At 54.3% G+C, this 18080-nt stretch overlaps 1 protein-coding gene across 1 annotated transcript; it reads left to right on the top strand.

The window, feature by feature from the left end:
- Positions 1-1277: 1277 nt before the first annotated feature.
- On the top strand, positions 1278-18051 carry LOC128826846 (sialic acid-binding Ig-like lectin 14). The gene is made up of 10 exons (XM_054010352.1): positions 1278-1555; positions 10259-10420; positions 10768-11169; positions 11310-11630; positions 13993-14058; positions 14185-14451; positions 14978-15283; positions 15478-15571; positions 15819-15942; positions 16971-18051. Exons 1-10 carry the CDS (start codon positions 1519-1521, stop codon positions 17160-17162), a joined length of 1971 nt encoding a protein of 656 aa, XP_053866327.1. The 5' UTR covers positions 1278-1518; the 3' UTR covers positions 17163-18051.
- Positions 18052-18080: the final 29 nt, after the last annotated feature.

Here is an 18080-nt window from a genome sequence, read left to right as displayed (position 1 = left end):
GGAGCGGAGACCCTGAGAGAAAGGGGTTACTGCCAGAGGGCAGAACCCCCAGATAATGGGGCACCGGATCCGTGAGGGACATGGGGGCCAAGCAGCAGTGGGACACCAGACTACAGGGGCTGGATGAGCTAATTCCCAGAAGCGAGCAGCAGGAGGTGCCGTGCTGGTGAGTCCTGCAACGCTACACACACCAAAGTAGGGACTGGCCCGGTCACCGGGGCCTGCCCCGGATGTTGCCCCAAGGACCAGGGATCTGCCCTGATCCGCAAGGATCCAGCACAGCAAGTTCTAACCCACTAGACCCGGCAGCCACAGTCCCAGCAGGAACCTGCCCCGGGCTCGCCCCTTCCGCCATTGGCTGGGGACCTGTGTCCAAGCGGCCGCACCCCAGTGTTCAATGGGACCCTCTCCCCTGCTCTCCGCGGCTCTTGCCCAGCCCCAAACTGGGGCCGACTAGCCAGAGGTGCAGCAAATGCACCGACTGGAAACTTCCTGTTGTGCAAGATCCGCTCAGCAACCAATCTCCCAGCACAGCCGCTGGTGCCCACATGCAGGGGGGCAGAGCTGATGTGCCACTGGCCTGGGGCAGAGTGGGCCAGGGTCTGGCTGGGGTGGGAGGTTGCTTGGGCTGATCCCAAAGCCCCTAAAGGGAGCTCTGTTTCTTTAAGTTATAGGTTTCTCCCAAGCCCTTATGTATCTCAACACCGGGCAAGGAGTCCTTGTATAAACAGCCCCCGTGTTCCACCCCAGATGCAGCCACATCTCAGCGCTTGGAAGAGGTCCCTGTGTAAACAACCCCCAGAACCCAGGCCAGATTCAGCTGCGTCTCAGCTCTTAAGTCGAAGGATGGAGTCTCTGGTGGATGGTGCAATCCAGCTGCTTCTCCTGATCCAGCCATGACCCGGGTCCCATCACAAAAGAATCCCCAGACTCAGTTATCCAGGACCTGGGAGGCGTTGGAGGAACTGAGAGTCAGAAAACAAACATCTGCGCTCAATGGACCAGCTCGGATCTGCTGGCATCTCTCCTGCTGGCATCTCTCCTGCTGAGAGACCCTGGGTCCCATTTCCACCTCCCAAAGCCAGCCAGTGCCCCACCCTGGGGCAGATTAGAGCCAGGACCCACTAGAGGGGAAAGACCCCATGCCACATTCCCCCCACCCCCAGCCAATCCCTCTGCGGTGGGTCCGGAAGCCGGCTGTCAGTGGGAGCTGCCTGTATCTCTGACAATCTCCCTCTTGCGACGATGGTACTGAAATCTCCAGCCCTGACTTCCCCTTCCTGTCTTGAAATCTCACATCTCGCCCCATTTCTCGTCCTGACACTTGCATCTGCTGCCACCCAGGCAGGTCTCCACAGGCACCCGGGTCTTCCTATTGGAGTTGGGATTCACTAGCCATCGTAACCGGACATCTGCTGTTCCAGTGTACTGTTCCCAGCCATTCCGCCCCAGAGTCGGACGCATTTCAGCGTCGAGTGAGCAACCCCTGGGCAGTGTCGCTGTGTGGCTATTCCGCAGATGCTCCGCCCCGGAGGTGGCTGCATCTCAGCTCAGGGTGAGTGATTAGTATTGGCAGCATGTACAATATGATAAGAGTTGTGAGCTGCTAGTGTTAAAATATTGTGTGACTGGAAAAAGCAGTGATAAACGGCTAGAGCTGGGACATGGACAGGTAGCCAGGTCTTCTGGGTTCTATCCCCAGGTCTGGAAGGAGAGTGATGTGTAGAGTGTCTCAGAGCCAGGACTCCTGGGTTCTGTCCCTGGCTCTGGGAGGGGAGCAGGGCCTAGTGGGGTTTTGGAGGCAGGGAGTCAGGACTCCTGGGCTCTATCCCAGCTCTGGGAGCAGAGTGAGGTGTGGAGGGGCTCAGAGCCAGGACTCCTGGGTTCTATTTCCAGCCCCACGAGGAATATGCAGCCTGCCACTGTTTCAGGAAAGCGACAGGCAGCCCCGGCCAGAGGGAGGGGAAGTTGGGCAGGATGCTGGTGCTGGGGTTTCTGAGAAAGCATCTCCCCCCAACCCCCTCCCATCTGTAACCACTTCTGCTTTCAGGTTCCTGTACAGGCTCCGAGTCACAAACCCTGGGGAACCCAACTACAGGGTCAGAGAGCCAGACAGCGGGCCCCCCTCTGCAGGTCTAGGGGTGAGTGGAACTAGGGTGGGGGAGGGAGCTGGATGGTCTGCAGAGACTGGTGTGCCCCTCAATCCCAACCCGCAGCCCCTTGCTATCCCAGTCCTCGGTTCCCTGCCCCCACAGCTCTGCTGGTGCCCCTCCAGCCCAAGCAGGGTCCCGCCCCAGGGCTCCCCCACCATGGGGACCACACTGGAGGAGGCGGCTCAGGGGGGCCACGTACAGTAGGGGGTTCCCCAGCTCTCATCTCTCAGCCTCCTTCCCAAGAACACCTGAGGGCAGCAGAGGGATGGTGGGAAATGGAAGTACCGGGGGCAGTTTTGGGGGGCAGGGAGGACAGGCATTGCAGACGGGGGCAGATGTAGATACCCCAGGGGGAACACATACATGCAAACTTCTCCCCATCCTCCAGCTGTGCTCACCCCATTGTCCCCTATGGAGCTGTGTAGGGCACAGGCCCCCTGGGGCTCCCATACACTACACAGGGCCAGGCCAGCCCAGCTGAGACCTGCCCAGCTCACTGCACCAGTGACCAGCCTCAAGGCTGCAGAACTCCAGCTTTGCCAAGAGCGGGAGCCCTCCTCTGGCTGCCATGCACACTTGCCCCGCCTCCTGGAGAGGGGCAGCCAATCAGGGGTGTTGTAGGAGGAAGGCAGCTCCCCGCTCAGGAGCTGAGAGGAGTTTTTAGGTAGGGGAGGAAAAAGTGATAGTGACCTTGTGACCATGCTGCCCGTGGGAGCCAGCTGAGGTCATTCAATTAGGGTGAACTGCAAACAGAACAGGGCAGACAAACCCCAAACCCTGGTGGATATTCCAATACTTAGATTTACCGAAGCCAGCACAAACCAGCTTCTATAGTACCTCACTGGTTACTCAGAGTCCAAACAATGCAGTTCCCTTTAAGTCCCCTGCTTCAGGCCTGCATCCAGACACACGTCAGGTATGATGATGATTACTGAAAATCTTATCTCATTATATAAAAGAAAATGTGCTTCTGATCCCAAAGGACCAGCCACACACCCAGGTCAATATAGATCTTATTCCAAATAGATGCTTAGAGCCAATTCTTATTAACTAAACTAAAATTTATTCAAAAAGAAAAGAGAGGGAGTGTTGGTCAAAAGATCAATATACATACAGACCTGATTTCAAATCTTGAGGTTCAGGTACATAGCAGAGATGAGCTTGTAGTTGCCAAAAGTCCGTTTAGAAATAGTCCATAGGTTATAGTCCCATGTCCATATTCAGGATGACTCCAGTCAGTGACTGGGGATCTCAATCCTTGTGACTTAAGGTTTCCCGCTCTTGAAACCAAAGCAGATCTGAGATGAAGCAGGATCGTGTCCCAGGGTTTTTATACATTTCCAGCAGCCTTTTGGCTTGAGAAAACAATAGGCTTAAATTTCCTTCTCCCAAACATTCCGGCAATTACAACAGGGTAATTTATCCACTAAACAGTTTGGATACAGGTTCCCACAACCTTCAAAGAGACATAGAGACAATAATACTATTTCACTCAAGTGTCGTCATAAATGTTAATATTCCATTTTTGATCTTTGAATCAAAGCTCTAGCAATAGACAAGACTTGTTTGCTTACATCACAAGACCTGAGCAAACCTCTACCCTTCTATCCCTAACAATGCCGGCTGCATTTCAAAGCTCTGTTCATTTACAGATCTTCCTAACCAGTCTCTCAAGTTCGGCTCTGGGTCAGGTCAGTCTGGGAGGTAATTAACTCTTTCTGGCCTGTCACCTTTCAATGAGATATTATATTACACTCATAGCGTCACAGGCCTGTACCATTTTCATGGGGGTGCGAGGAGCCATTGTCCCGAGCCATTTGCACAGAAAGGGAATAGGGTCAGAGCGGAGTGGCTCATACCAGTTTAAAGGGAAAGGAGGGGTGAGGAGTGAGTAGTCTGCACCATTTTCATAAGGATGGGGGGGAGAGGATAGAGTGGCCCATACCATTCTCACAGGTGACGAAGGGGTAATAGGGAGTGGCCCAAATCATATTAACAGGTGAGAAGGGGGGAAGGTGTGAGTGGCCAATACCATTTTCAAATGTGCGGAATGGGGAGGAGAGAGTGGCACATACTATTCTCACAAGAGCTTGGTGGAGGGGGGTAGAGGCGAGTGACCCCTACCATTCTGAGAAGAGTGCGGAAGAGGGAGTAGCCAGTCCCATTTTCATGGGGGGAGGAGAGTCCCAGTTGCAGGAGGACCAGGGTGGAGTGGGAACGGGGAAGGGCAACATTAGTGCTCCGCCCTGGCTGCAGAGCGGGGAGCCGTCAGCTCTCTGCACTCTCCGCCCCCAGGGACGCTTTACCCACTTCCGGGCCATCCGGCTCCACTGGGTCCCTGCAGAACCGAGACACTCACCATGTGAAGGCGACACCAGCGCCCATGTGGCAGGTGTGGGGGGATGAGAAAATGGGCGGTAGTGAACCCATTGCCCCTTTTCCTGCCCTCTGGGGCAGAGGGGGGTGGAAGAGCAACTTTTCTCCATCTTTTTTATTACAGCCTTACAAGTATTTGAAAACCGCTATCATGTCCCCCTCCTTCCCCAATCAGTTTTCCAAACTAATCATAGGCAGTTCCCTCAGGCTGTGCCCCAGGGCTTACATTCCATCCCTTTGATCATCTTTATCCCTCACCCCTGAATCCTTTCCGGTTTCTCTACATCCTTTCTATACGTTGGTGACCAAAACTGGACACAGTCCTCCAGCTGAGACCTAGCCAGTGCTGAGTAGAGCGGTACTGTCACCTCTCCTGACTTGATGTCCTGCCTCTGTTAATGCAACCTCAAATTGCATTTGATTTTTTGCAACAACATCACATTGCTGACTCCTGTCGAGGTTGTGATCCACCCCAACTCCCAGCTCCTTCTCAGCAGTGCTGCTGCCAAGACAGTTCTTCCCCATCCTGTATTAGTGCATTTGGTTTTCCTTCCCTAAATGGAGAACCTTCCATTTGTCCTTCAAGAATTTCATCGTATCATCTACAGCCCAGTTCTACAATTTGTTGAGATCCCTGTGAATTTTAGCTCCATTCTCCAAAGTGTTGGCAACTCCCCCCAGCTTTGTGTCTTCTGCAGATTTGATCTGTCTGCTCCGTAGTCCTACATCCAGGTCATTGATAAATATGTTAAACAACACAGGACATAGAACAGATCCCTGGGGGAACCCAGTCAAGACCTCCCTCCAATCCGACATAGTCCATTAACAGTTACTTGTTGTTTCCAGTTGCTTAACCAGTTACAAAGCAAGAGAGGGTCCTGTGGCACCTTTAAGACTAACAGAAGTATTGGGAGCATAAGCTTTCATGGGTAAGAACTTGCATCTGAAGAAGTGAGGTTTTACCCACGAAAGCTTATGCTCCCAATACTTCTGTTAGTCTTAAAGGTGCCACAGGACCCTTTGTTGCTTTTTACAGATTCAGACTAACACGGCTACCCCTCTGATACTTAACCAGTTATGTAGCCACTTAATGGTAGTTCCACCGAGCCCACATTTCTCCATAAGAATGGCCATACTGGGTCAGACCAAAGGTCCATCTAGCTCAGTATCCTGTCTTCTGATGGTGGCCAATGCCAGGTGCCCCAGAGGGAATGATCAGAACAGGGAATCATCAAGTGATCCATCAACCTGTCACCCATTTGGAGCTTCTGGCAAACAGAGGCTAAGGACACCATCCCTCTCCATCATGGCTAATAGCTATTGATGGACCTTCTTACCAGCTTTGCCTGTTACGTTGGGATACGCTCATTTATTAGGTTTATTTTTCTGGGGTGGGGGGGTCTGTATTTCTATCACTGTATTGCTTGTGTCACTTGTGTTCTCATACGGAGCTCTACTTCCCCCTGCTGCAAGTTTCCTCCCAATGGAACTATCCTGCAGGACCTAGGTTCCCTAGGGCTGCGGTCTTCCAGCCCCAGAATCAGACAAACACACACACCCACTCTCTCTCTCTCTCTCTCTCACACACACACACACACACACACACACACACACACACACACACACACACACACACACACACACTTTAACAGAGTACGTCTGAGAGGACCGGGTTAATCAGGACTCCCAAGCTGACCCTTTATATGCCCCTGTACTCAGTAGACTGCTTCGAACAGCACTTCAAGCTGCTACCCTCGTATGTCCCAGGTTCAGCACGTCCCTATCCCCACGGTCACGTTACAATTGTTCTGGGAGTAACCCACAGGATATTTGGGCACTGCAGGGATCTTTTAGCTTAGGTACGAGGAGCGTTGCTGCAGAGCGAATGAGGAAACCAAAATACACCCATGTGGGGGGGAGAGAGAGAGAAGCAACCCGTTTAATCATGGAAGTTATTTATTGCTAGGTAATAACCATAGGGGAGCCCAGCACGATCAGTCAGGAAAAGATGAAATCCCAATGGAACTGATGCAGATTTTGAATCCAGGGATCAGAACACTTGAGCGTGGGTAGGAGTTTTTGTAGAGAAACAACAATGGTTTGAGGGTGAGCACTAGATTTGTTGATGTGTAAACACGGGAGAATACCAAAGTTATTTTGTTTGGGCTAGACAGGGGAGCTGATCATTCCTGGCATTGGGTGGTGTTCCCTGGAGAGACCTCACAATGAAATTCACTATTTTGGATATCAATCAAGGATTTATTACTAGAATTGGTCTGATAACTGCTGAGCTGGGTGTGGGCAGGCATTGGTTCATTAACATCTGGAGCAGAGATCCCCCATCATGCCGTGATTCCCTGCTTTTCTGGTCCCAGAGTTCCATATGGTTCTTGCCTTGGAATCTCTGTTTTGCATCCTGTATGCTAATGGAGATGCCTCCTTGTCTCATCTTTGAGGCAGATGAGGCCAGGGGAGTTTCCTTAATTCTGTCATCCTTATCCCAGGGGTTTAGGTGTAAGTCTAGGTTTTTTGATGCAGATTTGGTTCAAGCAGAGGCTGGGTGGGGGAGGGTTGTGAGTCAGACAGGCTGGGTACTGCACCCTGGTTCCCCAAGAACACAGAGCTGCTAAGTAAAAACCTGTACTGCATGAATTTAACCAGTTCTTTTTCAACCCTGTTATAGTTTTGGCCTTCACAACATCCTCTGGCAAAGAGTTCCACAGGTTGACTGTGCATTGTTTGAAGAAATATTTCCTTTTGTTTATTTTAAACCTGCTGCCTATTAATTTCATTTGGGGACTCCTAGTTCTTGTGTTATGGGGAGGAAGAAATAACACTTTCCTATTTACTTTCTCCACACCTGTCATGATCTTATAGACCTCTATCATATCCACCTTTAGTCGTCTCTTTTCCAAGCTGAACAGTCCCAGTCTTATTAATCTCTCCTCATATGGCAGCTGGTCCATACCTATAATCATTTTTGTAGCCCTTCTCTGTACCTTTTCGAATTCCAATATATGTTTTTTAAGATGGGGCGACCACATCTGCGTGGAGTATTCAAGGTGTGGGCATACCATGGATTTATATAGAGGCAATATGATATTTTCTGTCCTATTATCTATCCCTTTCTTAATGATTCCCAACATTCTGTGCCTTTTTTTGACTGCCGCTGCATATTGAGAGCATGTTTTCAGAGAACTATCAACAATGACTCCAAGATCTTTTGTGTGTGTGTGTGTGTGTGTGTGGTAACACCTCATTTTATGTACGTATGGAGTGAAGGACCCGCCACTGAACTGCCACCAATCGGTGCTTTTTCTTGGACGCCGCCCTGTTTCCAATGTGCATTCCTTTGCATTTATTAACATTGAATTTCATCTGCCAATTTGTTGCCCAGTCACCCAGTTTTGTGAGATCCTTTGTAGCCCTTTGCAGTCAGCTTTGAACTTAACTATCTTGAGTAGTTTTGTATCGTCTGCAAATTTTGCCACCTCACTGTTTACCCCGTATTCCGGATCAGTTATGAATATGTTGAACAGCACTGGTAACAATACAGACCCCTAGGGGACACTGCTATTTACCTCTCTCCTCTGTGAAAATTGACCATTTATTCCTATCATTCCCCCCCCTATCTTTTAACCTGTTATTGATCGAAGAGAGGTCCTTCCCACTTATCCCATGACAGCTTACTTTGCTTAAGAGCCTTTGGTGAGGGACCTTGTTAAAGGCTTTCTGAAAATCTAACTACACTACATCAACTGGGTCACCCTTGTCCACCTGCTTGTTGACTCCCTCAAAAATTCTAGGTTTCAGAGTAGCAGCCGTGTTAGTCTGTATCCGCAAAAAGAAGAACAGGAGTACTTGTGGCACCTTAGAGACTAACAAATTTATTAGAGAATAAGCTTTCGTGGACTACAGCCCACTTCTTCGGATGCATATAGAATGGAACATATATTGAGGAGATATATATACACACATACAGAGAGCATAAACAGGTGGGAGTTGTCTTACCAACTCTGAGAGGCCAATTAATTAAGAGAAAAAAAAACTTTTGAAGTGATAATCAAGATAGCCCAGTACAGACAGTTTGATAAGAAGTGTGAGCAACTCCCACCTGTTTATGCTCTCTGTATGTGTGTGTATATATATCTCCTCAATATATGTTCCATTCTATATGCATCCGAAGAAGTGGGCTGTAGTCCACGAAAGCTTATGCTCTAATAAATTTGTTAGTCTCTAAGGTGCCACAAGTACTCCTGTTCTTCTTTTTTCAAAAATTCTATTAAATTGGTGAGGGATGATTTCCATTTTAAAAAAAAACATGTTGATTCTTCTCCAACAAATCATGTTCATCTCTGTGTCTGATAATTCTGTTCTTTACTGTAGTTTCAACCAGTTTGCCCAGCACTGAAGTTAGGCTTAGTGGCCTCTAATTGCTGGGATCATCTCTGGAGTATTTTTTAAAAAATGGGGTGTCACATTAGCTATCCTCCAGTCATCCGGTACAGAAGCTGATTTAAATCATAGGTTACATACCACAGTAAGTAGTTCTGCAATTTCATCTTTAAGTTCCTTCAGAAGTCTTCTCCAGATTACTTATGAGAATGTCGTGTGGGACTGTGTCAAAAGCCTTGCTGAAATCCAAGTTTATTATGTCCACCACTTCCCCCTGCCACCAACCAGTTACCTCATCAAGAAGGAAAACAAGCTGGTCTGGCAGGATTTGTCCTTGGTAAATCCATACTGGTGATCACCCTTTCGGCCTCACAATTTGAAGATTTTATACATTGCTCTAGTAGCTTTCCAGGTGTCGAGGTCAGGCTGACTGGTCTAGAGTTCCCCGGCTCCTCCTTTCCCCCTTTTAAAGATGGCCACTCTGTTAGCCCTTCCCCCGTCTTCTGGGACCTCTCCTGGCATCCATGAGTTTGCAAATATTCTTGCCAGGGGCTCCAACTAACTCCTTCAGCTCCATGGGTTGAACAGGGTCCCACCCCACTGATTTGAATTCAGAAGATCTCTAACGTGTTCTTTACTTACCCCGATCTGCAGCCTTTCCCCTTTGTTGTCCGTGGCAACTTCGCTGGTCACCCGCTCACATGTTGTTTTTTTGTGGGAAGACTGAAGCAAACAGACACTGAGCAGCGCTGCCTTCCCACCATCTTCTGTCACCAGATCAGGATTTTCTCTCCGATCTTATGATTCTTAGCCCCAGTCTACACTGGGGTGGGGGGGGGGAGAGAATCAATCTAAGTTACGCAACTTCAGCAATGTGAATAATGTAGCTGAAGTCAACGTACTAATATCGACTTACCGTGGTGTCTTCACCACAGTGAGTCGACTGCTGCCCCTCCCCCATCGACTCTGCCTGCGCCTCTCGTGGTGCTGGAGTACAGGAGTCGACGGGAGAGCGCTGGGGGGTCAATTTATCACATCCAGACTACATGCAATAAATCAATCCCCACTGGATCGATCACTGCCTGCTGATCCGGCGGCTAGTGTAGACATATCCTTACAGAGAATCTCAGGGTTTTTCACCAATTTAAGGATTTTTTTTAACCCACAATCACTCCGGACTGTCTGGTGATGTTGGGATTTCGGGGGTCACTGCACTGCCAGAAGCCCCAGATCCGCCCCCGCAGAGCCCAGCAGTACTGATGGTCCCCAAGGCAGATCTGTCCCTGCCCCAACAGCCTCCACTCTCACACTTCCCACCCCCCATCTGTCTCTAGGTCTGTCCCAGCTGGACGCCCCAGCCATGGGCAGAGTCCTGCCGCCACAGCATAATGCCGGGGAATGGGATCTCCCGGCTCAGGGTCCCCCATGGAGAGCAGGGGGTCCGTCCCCCATTGCGGCCACATTGAGGGTCCTGATCCTCGCCCTGCTCTGGAAGGGTAAGTAAGCAGCAGCTGCAGCCCCAGTGCAGGGGGAAGGGCAGAACCTGCGCTAAGCGGGGTCAGGTCTGTCCCAGAACTTGAAAGGGAGACTTGCCAGAGGGGGAGGGGAGCCCAGTGCCCCAGTGTGGTGCTAGGGGGCTCTGAGTGACAGGAAGCGGGCAGGGGGCTCGATGGAGGGAGGGATGGAAATTAAACGGAGCAAGATTTGGTCGAGGACCCAGGGTGGGCTCACAGGGGACTGGAGGTCGGGAGTGAGGGACACTGACAGAGCTCTGGGGGGTGAAGCTCAGGGTTTGTCTCCGCTCTCTATGGGTTCCGCTTTCATCCCTCTCTGTCCCCTGCAGGGTCCCTGTCCCAGCTGCCCGGATTTACCCTGACGGTGCCGCAGTCGGTGTCGGTGCAGGAAGGTCTCTGCGTTCTTGTCCCCTGCACCTTCACATACCCAGCCTCGTACGACACCTACAATTCCTGGGCCCGGCTCTACAGATACTGGTACAAGGATCCGGCCGTTGTGGGCTATGATCCCCCCGTGGCCAGCAGTAACCCCAGCCGGCAGGTGTCACAGCAGACCCAGGGCCGGTTCTGGCTGGTGGAGAATCTAGTGCGCGGCGACTGCTCCCTGCAAATCAGCGACGCCCGACGGACAGATGCAGGGAGATATTTCCTTAGAGTCGAGGGAGACTTTGACTACACTTACCGCTCCAGTACCGATCGCACTGACCTTACGCTCACGATCTCCGTGTCAGGTAAGGGCAGCCGCAGTCACAGCTCATCAGCCCCCCTGAGCCAGCCAGTCCCCGCCCTCGGGCCGTATCGGAGCCGCGCCCCTAGGGGGGAAAGGAGCTGTGTCCCCGACCTGATTCTTTCCCCTCTCCCCGTGTCTCAGGGCTGACGGAGGAGCCAGAGATCCAGATCTCGCCGACGCAGGGGCTGCCAGCGACACTGCTGGCTGGGGAGCCGGTGACTGTGACCTGCACGGCCCCTGGGCGCTGTTCCGGGCCCCCTCCCCAAGTCACCTTGACAGGACCGTTCAGCACCACAGCCCGGGACACATCAGTCCAGCTGGCGAACGGCACCTGGGCCCGCAGCTCTGAGCTCCGCTTCACACCCTCCCTGGGGGACCACGGCAAAAAGCTCATCTGCAGCGTCACCTACAGGCAAAGATGGGGACCTTCCACCAGCAGAACCATCTGGCTCCGTGTCGGCTGTGAGTGACCCACCCAGCCCCTCCACGCCAACCCCCAGCTCCCTCTGCTGGGATCCACACCCCTGGGCTCCCCAGCCCTGCCCTCCAGCCGCTCCCCCAACTCAGCCCTGTGCTGGGATCTCCACCCCCCACCATCCACACTCAGCCAATTCTACTCCAGGCCCCTTCCCTCCACACCGTGCAGCCCCTTCTCCCTTGGGATCTTCACCCCTTCCTGCCCCCCTTGGCTATGGCTCCCCCCTCCCCTCTGCACCACCAGGTCCCCAGGCCCTTCTCTTCTGGGATCCTCTCTACCCCCGACGTTCCCTGCCCCCAGAATCCTCCTGTGCTGGTATCCACCCCCCATTCCAGTCCCCTCGGGACCCAGTCACTGTCCGGCACTAAACATGCTCTGGGCTCGGTGCCCAGAGACCTCGGCCAGCCCTGCCCCAGGGAAACCCCATTAAATGGCCTGTGACCTTTGCGCTGCAGATCCAGGGCACAGGGGAAATCAGCGGCTGCCTTTGCGAGGTGAAGGATCAGGCTTCACTGTAAGGACGGCCCTTGTTCCCCTTAGACAGAGGAAGATTCGCCCCCCACCCCCCTCACACCTGTGTCTGAGCCCAGGCCCCACCCTGACCCTGAACGTCTACACAGGCTTAGGAGGAAACATCCACGCTGCAATCAAAGACCCACAGCCTGAGCCCCGCGAACCCGAACCAACGGACCCAGGCTCTGAGGCTCGGCGCTGTGGGACTTTGAGGGCAGCGTGGACGGACCCTGACAGGCCTGGCCAGCCAGTATCAGCGTCCGGCTGTTCCAGGCGTTGCTTTCAGACACCCCTCTGGGCGCAGCCAGGCTGCAAAATACCCAGGCCAAGCCGGCCAAGCCGGGGGCAAAAGGAGAGGGCTGGGGAGAGAAGAACCGAGGGGGGAAGGCAAAGAACCCATGATGGGTGTGTCTGATGTCCCTGGTGGTGGCTGGGTCTGAGTCTGGGGTGGGGGCAGGATCAGGGTTATTTAGACCCCTGGCTCTGTCCCGCCTTGGGCAGGACACATTTGGGAAGCAGGTCGCTGAATGCCCGGGTGCCCGGCAGACAGTGGCGCTGGTGACAGTCGCTCTAGTGCCCAGGCCGGAACAGCCCTGCTCTACGTTAATGACTCTGCCAATTAGACCCAATTTTGACTCACCAGTTTTTGTCCCTTGGGTTTCCATTTCCCACGGTTCTGGTTCCCCGGTGCGGCCCTCACCCGGCCCCTGGGTTACATCGGGCGCCTCTTGGGTGGGGCAAAGTTGGGTCTGTCACTTCCCTTCCCTGCCCACGGGTCTTGTGTCACTTCAGGGACTTTCCCGTCCCCCAGTTGAGCTCACAGCGAGGGACCATGTCTAGGCTCAGTGATCACTAGCGACCCCCCCCCCCCCCCGCCTGGGCCTCCCAACATCACCAGGACCCTGACCAGGAACAGACGCCCCGGTGAGAGGCCGCGCTGCGAGCCCCGGGAATCAGTGAGCGCCTCCTAGTCACGCTCTTCCTGCGCTCAGGGCCAGGCCCCAGGCTCAGCTGGGCCAGGCTGCTCTGTGCCCAGAGGGGGAGCCCAAGGAAGCTGCTGAGCTGTAGGGAGGGTGATGGGTGGTGGGGGGAGAGGGCCCAGTTCTCTCTGTCTCCAGACCCCAGGGCGGTGTTAAGGGGGCGCTAGGCAGTGGGGAGGAGGTGGGTTTGGGAGCGATCGCTGTGACGGAGACCTGCTGCTGCCATGGAAAGGCACCGAGATTGTGCGCCCACCCCAGAGGGGCCGTGTCTAAGAGCCGGGTTAGGGGTCCCTGTATAAACAGCCGCCATGTCCCACCCCAGTGTGGCTGCGTCTCAGCTCCTTAGTGGGGGATCTCTGGGGGACCAAACCCGCCTGCTCGTCACTTCCAGTGCCAGATGTGTGGGGAGCTGAGGGCAACGTTGTCTCTCTGGTGACCCAGGAGGGCGACTCCCTGAGCCTGAGCTGTGAGGCTGGGAGCAGAACTGAGGTCACCCTTAGCTGGGCCAGGGTGAATGGATCCCCGAGCCCCAGCCAGGGAGGGGACGGGCACCTGGAGCTGCTGAATCTCAGCCCAGGGGACGCTGGGGAGTATTGGTGCTGGGTGAAGAATTCCTACCAGTTGGCCAGCTGGGCCTTGTGTGTGCACGTGAGGTGTAAGGCTCTAGGGGGCGCCATGGCAGACTGAGTGCCTCCGTGAGTGCGCTGGGCTGCAGGGAACAGGGTGAGCAGGAGATCCATGGGGGGTGCTGGGCTGCGGGGAGGGGCGGGGGGTCATTGGGGGTGCTTGGCTGTGGAGCAGGGGGTCAGTGGGGGTCACTCTCCAATCTAATGCGTTGCCGTGGGTATTTCAGATCCAGTGAGGACTCCAGAAATCACCATCTCCAGAGCTAACAGGAGAGACCCCCAGCTATTCCAAGGTACCGCTAGGGGGCGGGGAGTGGGGATGGGGCCTTTCCCCTCTAGGGGGTGCTGGCCTCGATCCAGCCCCTGGGCAGGGACTGGCTGGCTCAGGATGCAAGTCACTCTGTTATTTCTATTCCCAGACCAGAGCACCACAGTGGGGAACGGTTCACAGCTCACAGCCCGGGAGGGCGACTCCCTGCGGTTCCTCTGCTCTATCGCCAGCAGCCCCCCTGCCACGCTGGCCTGGGTGAGGGGGGGCCGAGCCATCGAGGGAGTCGACCACATGGGGAAGAATCAGCTGCGGCTGGAGCTGCCCAACGTGACGGCCGAGGACGGGGGGCTGTACGGGTGCTTGGCCCAGAACAATGAGAGCTCTGCCCAGGGAACGTTCCAGCTGCTCGTCGAGTGTGAGTGGGGTTAACCCCTGGGACACTGACACTAGAGAGTAGCAGTGTTAATCCGTGCGAGTCCTTGCCACTGAGTCCTAGCAGGTGTCACAGGGTGCCTGGCCCCTTTAAACGGAGACAGTGCAAACCCCCCCTGTGCCATAGTTAATTAGCTGCTTTAGGGCCAGCCCCAAGGGGGGCAGCTGAGGCTTGAAAAGACTCCTGGGCTATCTACGAGGGCCGTGAGTGCCCAGGCTGAGGGCGGAGAAGCAGGTGGGTTGGTGTGAAGCGCTGCTGGCCAAGGATGGGGCCAGATCAGCGCCCAGGGGCTGGCTGAAAAGACATCTCAGGGCAGAGAACCCACGGGACTCCCTGCCTCTGGATAATAGCTGATTAATCTATGGGACTCCCTGTCCCTGGGTATTAGAAGAGTTAACCCACAGGACTCCCTGCCACTGGATGTGAGTGGGGTTAACCACAGGACTCCCTGACACTGGGTTTCTCTCTCTGACTATTAATTTGTTGCTGTGTCTCCTGCTCTCCCCAGACAGCCCACGGCCGGGGACCGGGCTGAACTCGTCCTGCCAGCACCAGGGGCCCAGCGTCAGCTGCAGCTGCTCCCTGCGCTCCCACCCCCCTCCCCGGCTCCAGTGGCAGGTGGACGGGGAGCCCCTGGCTGGGAATTGCTCACGGGGGGCCCTGCAGGTCAGCTCGTGGGCCCAGGGGGACGAGGCCATCAGCACCCTGAGCTGGACAGGAAGTGGGGACAGGGTCCCCCGGATCTTCTGCCTCGGCTCCAACCCCCATGGGACCTACGCCGCCCTGCACTTTGACTTCAGTCCCCCACGGAGAGGTGAGACACTCGGACTCCCTAGCTCTGTCCCTAGCTCGGAGATGGGGATGGGGATGGGAATAGGGAGGGAGCCAGGATTCCTGGGTTCTCTCCCCAACCCTGGAAGAAGAGTGGGGTCTGGGAGTTGGAGGCAGGGGAGTTGAGATCCAGGACTCCTGGGTTCTTTCCCAGCCATGCTCCGTGCTTTTTTGCAGGTGCGGTGGAGTCTGGCAAGCTACTGGGCATCGGGGTGGCCTGTGGGCTGGGGATCGCCGTCGGCTTCTTCCTTCTCGGGCTCTGTGTGATCAAGTGAGTCTGAGGCCTCCCGCCCTGACCCCCAGCTGCCCCACTGAGATCTCCTGCCCTCTCCCCTGTGCTTTTCCAGCCCCCCGCAGTCCCCCTCTCAGTAAGAATCTCCCTCCAACCCCTCTCCCTGGCCTATCCCAGTCCCCTGCACTCTAGACTCTCATACTGGTGTGCCACCTTTCTCCCTCCTATGGGGCTATTCTAACCCCTCCCCTGTCCCATGAGTCCGTCCTGATCTGTCTCCCCACAGGCTGCGGGGCCGGGAGCCGGTGCCCCCCAGTGCTGAGGCCGGGGAGATGGCTAACGGGAGCCAGGCGGAGCACACGGCTGACGAGACCAGCCTGATCTACAGTAACGTCCCCACCATGCCCATGGTATGTACCTGGGGCAAGCAGGGGACCAAACCCATCTGCCCTTCCCACCCCACCTCTGCTCCCCTCTATTTCTTCTCCTCCATCCCCCTGCTTTCCCACCCCTTTAATAAATGCATGAATATAAGCCAGGCTTTCCCCAGGGCACCCAACCCCCCCACCCCCCGAATGCATGCCCGGTGCAAGAAATGCACCCCTGCCACCAGCTTGGGCTCCCCGAAGTGCATGGGATAGGCTCCTGCATGCAGAAAATGCACCTCATCACTTGGGTCTCGCTCAGAGGGGAGGACATGCAGCGAATGCATTCATGTGTATTCACGAAGTGCACAGGACTAGATTGGGGCTGGAATGCTGCTAAAACCTGGGCATCGCCTGGATGCACCAACTAGGCAAGAAATGCATTTCTGCAGCTGCCTGCTATGATATCAAGTGCTTGTCATCAGACAGTGCATGCAGGGTGCTCAGTGTCTGTTGTACCCCTCAGATAATGCAATGAACGCATCAGCATATTCTATGCAACCACGAGATGCATAGGATCAAATCATGAATGCACAGTGCATATAATGCACACAACCCCATGTGTCTTGCTAATGGATTGCCGGTGAAGGCAATGCAGAGAATGCATTAAGTTAACTGGTGCTGCCCCAAGATGCATGGGAGCAATTCATGCATGTTCAGAGCATGAAATCCAGTCAATACCTTTCCTGAACCTGTTCTGCGATGAGATGCATGAGATGAAATCCTGCATTTGTAGTGCATGAAATGCGCACACCCACATGCATCTTTCTAATGCGTGGCCTGTGCAGGTGATGCAGTGAATGCATTAACCGAACTGGTGCTGGTGTGGGATTGGCTCATGTGTGCAGAGTGTGAAACACACCCAATCCCATGCCTCTTGCTAGTGAATGCCCAGTGCAGGAAATGCATTTGCACGGAGGGTGGGGAAACGAGGCCTGGGGCAGCCCATGCAATCAGCTCAGCAGGGTGGATGCAAGTCTCTGCCTGGTGTCTCTGCCTTGCTTCTCACTCAGCGTCACAAGACTCCAGCTGCCCACCGGACCAAAGGCGTCCAGGATGAGGCTGCAGCAACAAAGGCCACGCTAGGCCCCGGGGAGCCAGATGAGCAGTATTACACCTCCATCAACTTCTCCAAGCTGCAGCGCAAAGGGGGGGAGCCTCCGGAGCCCCCCACCACAGAATATTCCGAGGTCCGGCGGAAATAGCCCCTTAGCAACATGGGCCCAGGCTGGGAATCTCCAGCCCATCCAGTGCTGTTGGGGGATCATAACGAGGGGGGAAGGGGGCAAAGGTTTGGCCCAGGACGTGGGAAACGTGGGTGCAAATCCCTGCTTGGCCCCGGACTCAGAGCGGGGTCAACTAGGCCTTGGAGATGCTGGAGCACTGCATTGTGGGGAGGTATCCCAGAGTCCTCTGCAGCCAGGTACTAAAGCCTGCCCCTTCCCAAACCCCACTGCCCCCAGAGGAAAGAGTCTCTGACCTCTCAACCACAGAGAGTCTCTCTTCTACCCTGCCTGAGCCCTCACCCCCTCGTTTCACAGATGGACAGGATTGTCAAGCGCAGGGGCAGGAGCGGAGGGATGGGCTTGTGGCTAAGTTGCTGGCCTGGTACTCAGGCTTCCTGGCTTCTAGTCCCTGCTCCACTGAAACTGCTGTAGGTGAGGTTGGGCCAGTTGCTGCAACTATCTGGCCTCACTTTCCTCACCTTGAAAATTGAAATGATAAAAATATAAACTCTTAGGGTCAGGGACTGTTTCTCACTGTGTTTGTGCAGCTCCTGGCACAAGGAAACCCACATCTCAGCTGGGGCAGGACCTGTCTCTTGCTGTGTGTCTGAGCAGTGCCTGGCATAACAGGGCCCTGGTCTCTGTCTAGGGCAATCAGTGCCACGGGATTAGAACTTCTTAATAACAATGTTCTATTGAAGGTAACAACTTCACTCCAAAGCCAAAAGTATCCGACTGTCAAATGTCTAGTTCACAAGCTGTTACTTGAAATAGATTTTCATGTGTCATTTTTTGCCACTGCTACTTTTTTAACAAAGGGCCACTAACAACTATGACTTATTTGTGTCCAGTAAAGAATCAGTTTTCACTTCTGCCTTTCCCCTGGGAAGGCCCTGA

This window comes from Malaclemys terrapin, chromosome 21 (assembly GCF_027887155.1).
Source record: "Malaclemys terrapin pileata isolate rMalTer1 chromosome 21, rMalTer1.hap1, whole genome shotgun sequence".
In the NCBI taxonomy this organism is placed as follows: domain Eukaryota; kingdom Metazoa; phylum Chordata; order Testudines; family Emydidae; genus Malaclemys; species Malaclemys terrapin.
Note: the sequence above shows the minus strand (reverse complement) of the source record. Positions and strands in the feature narration are given on the sequence as shown.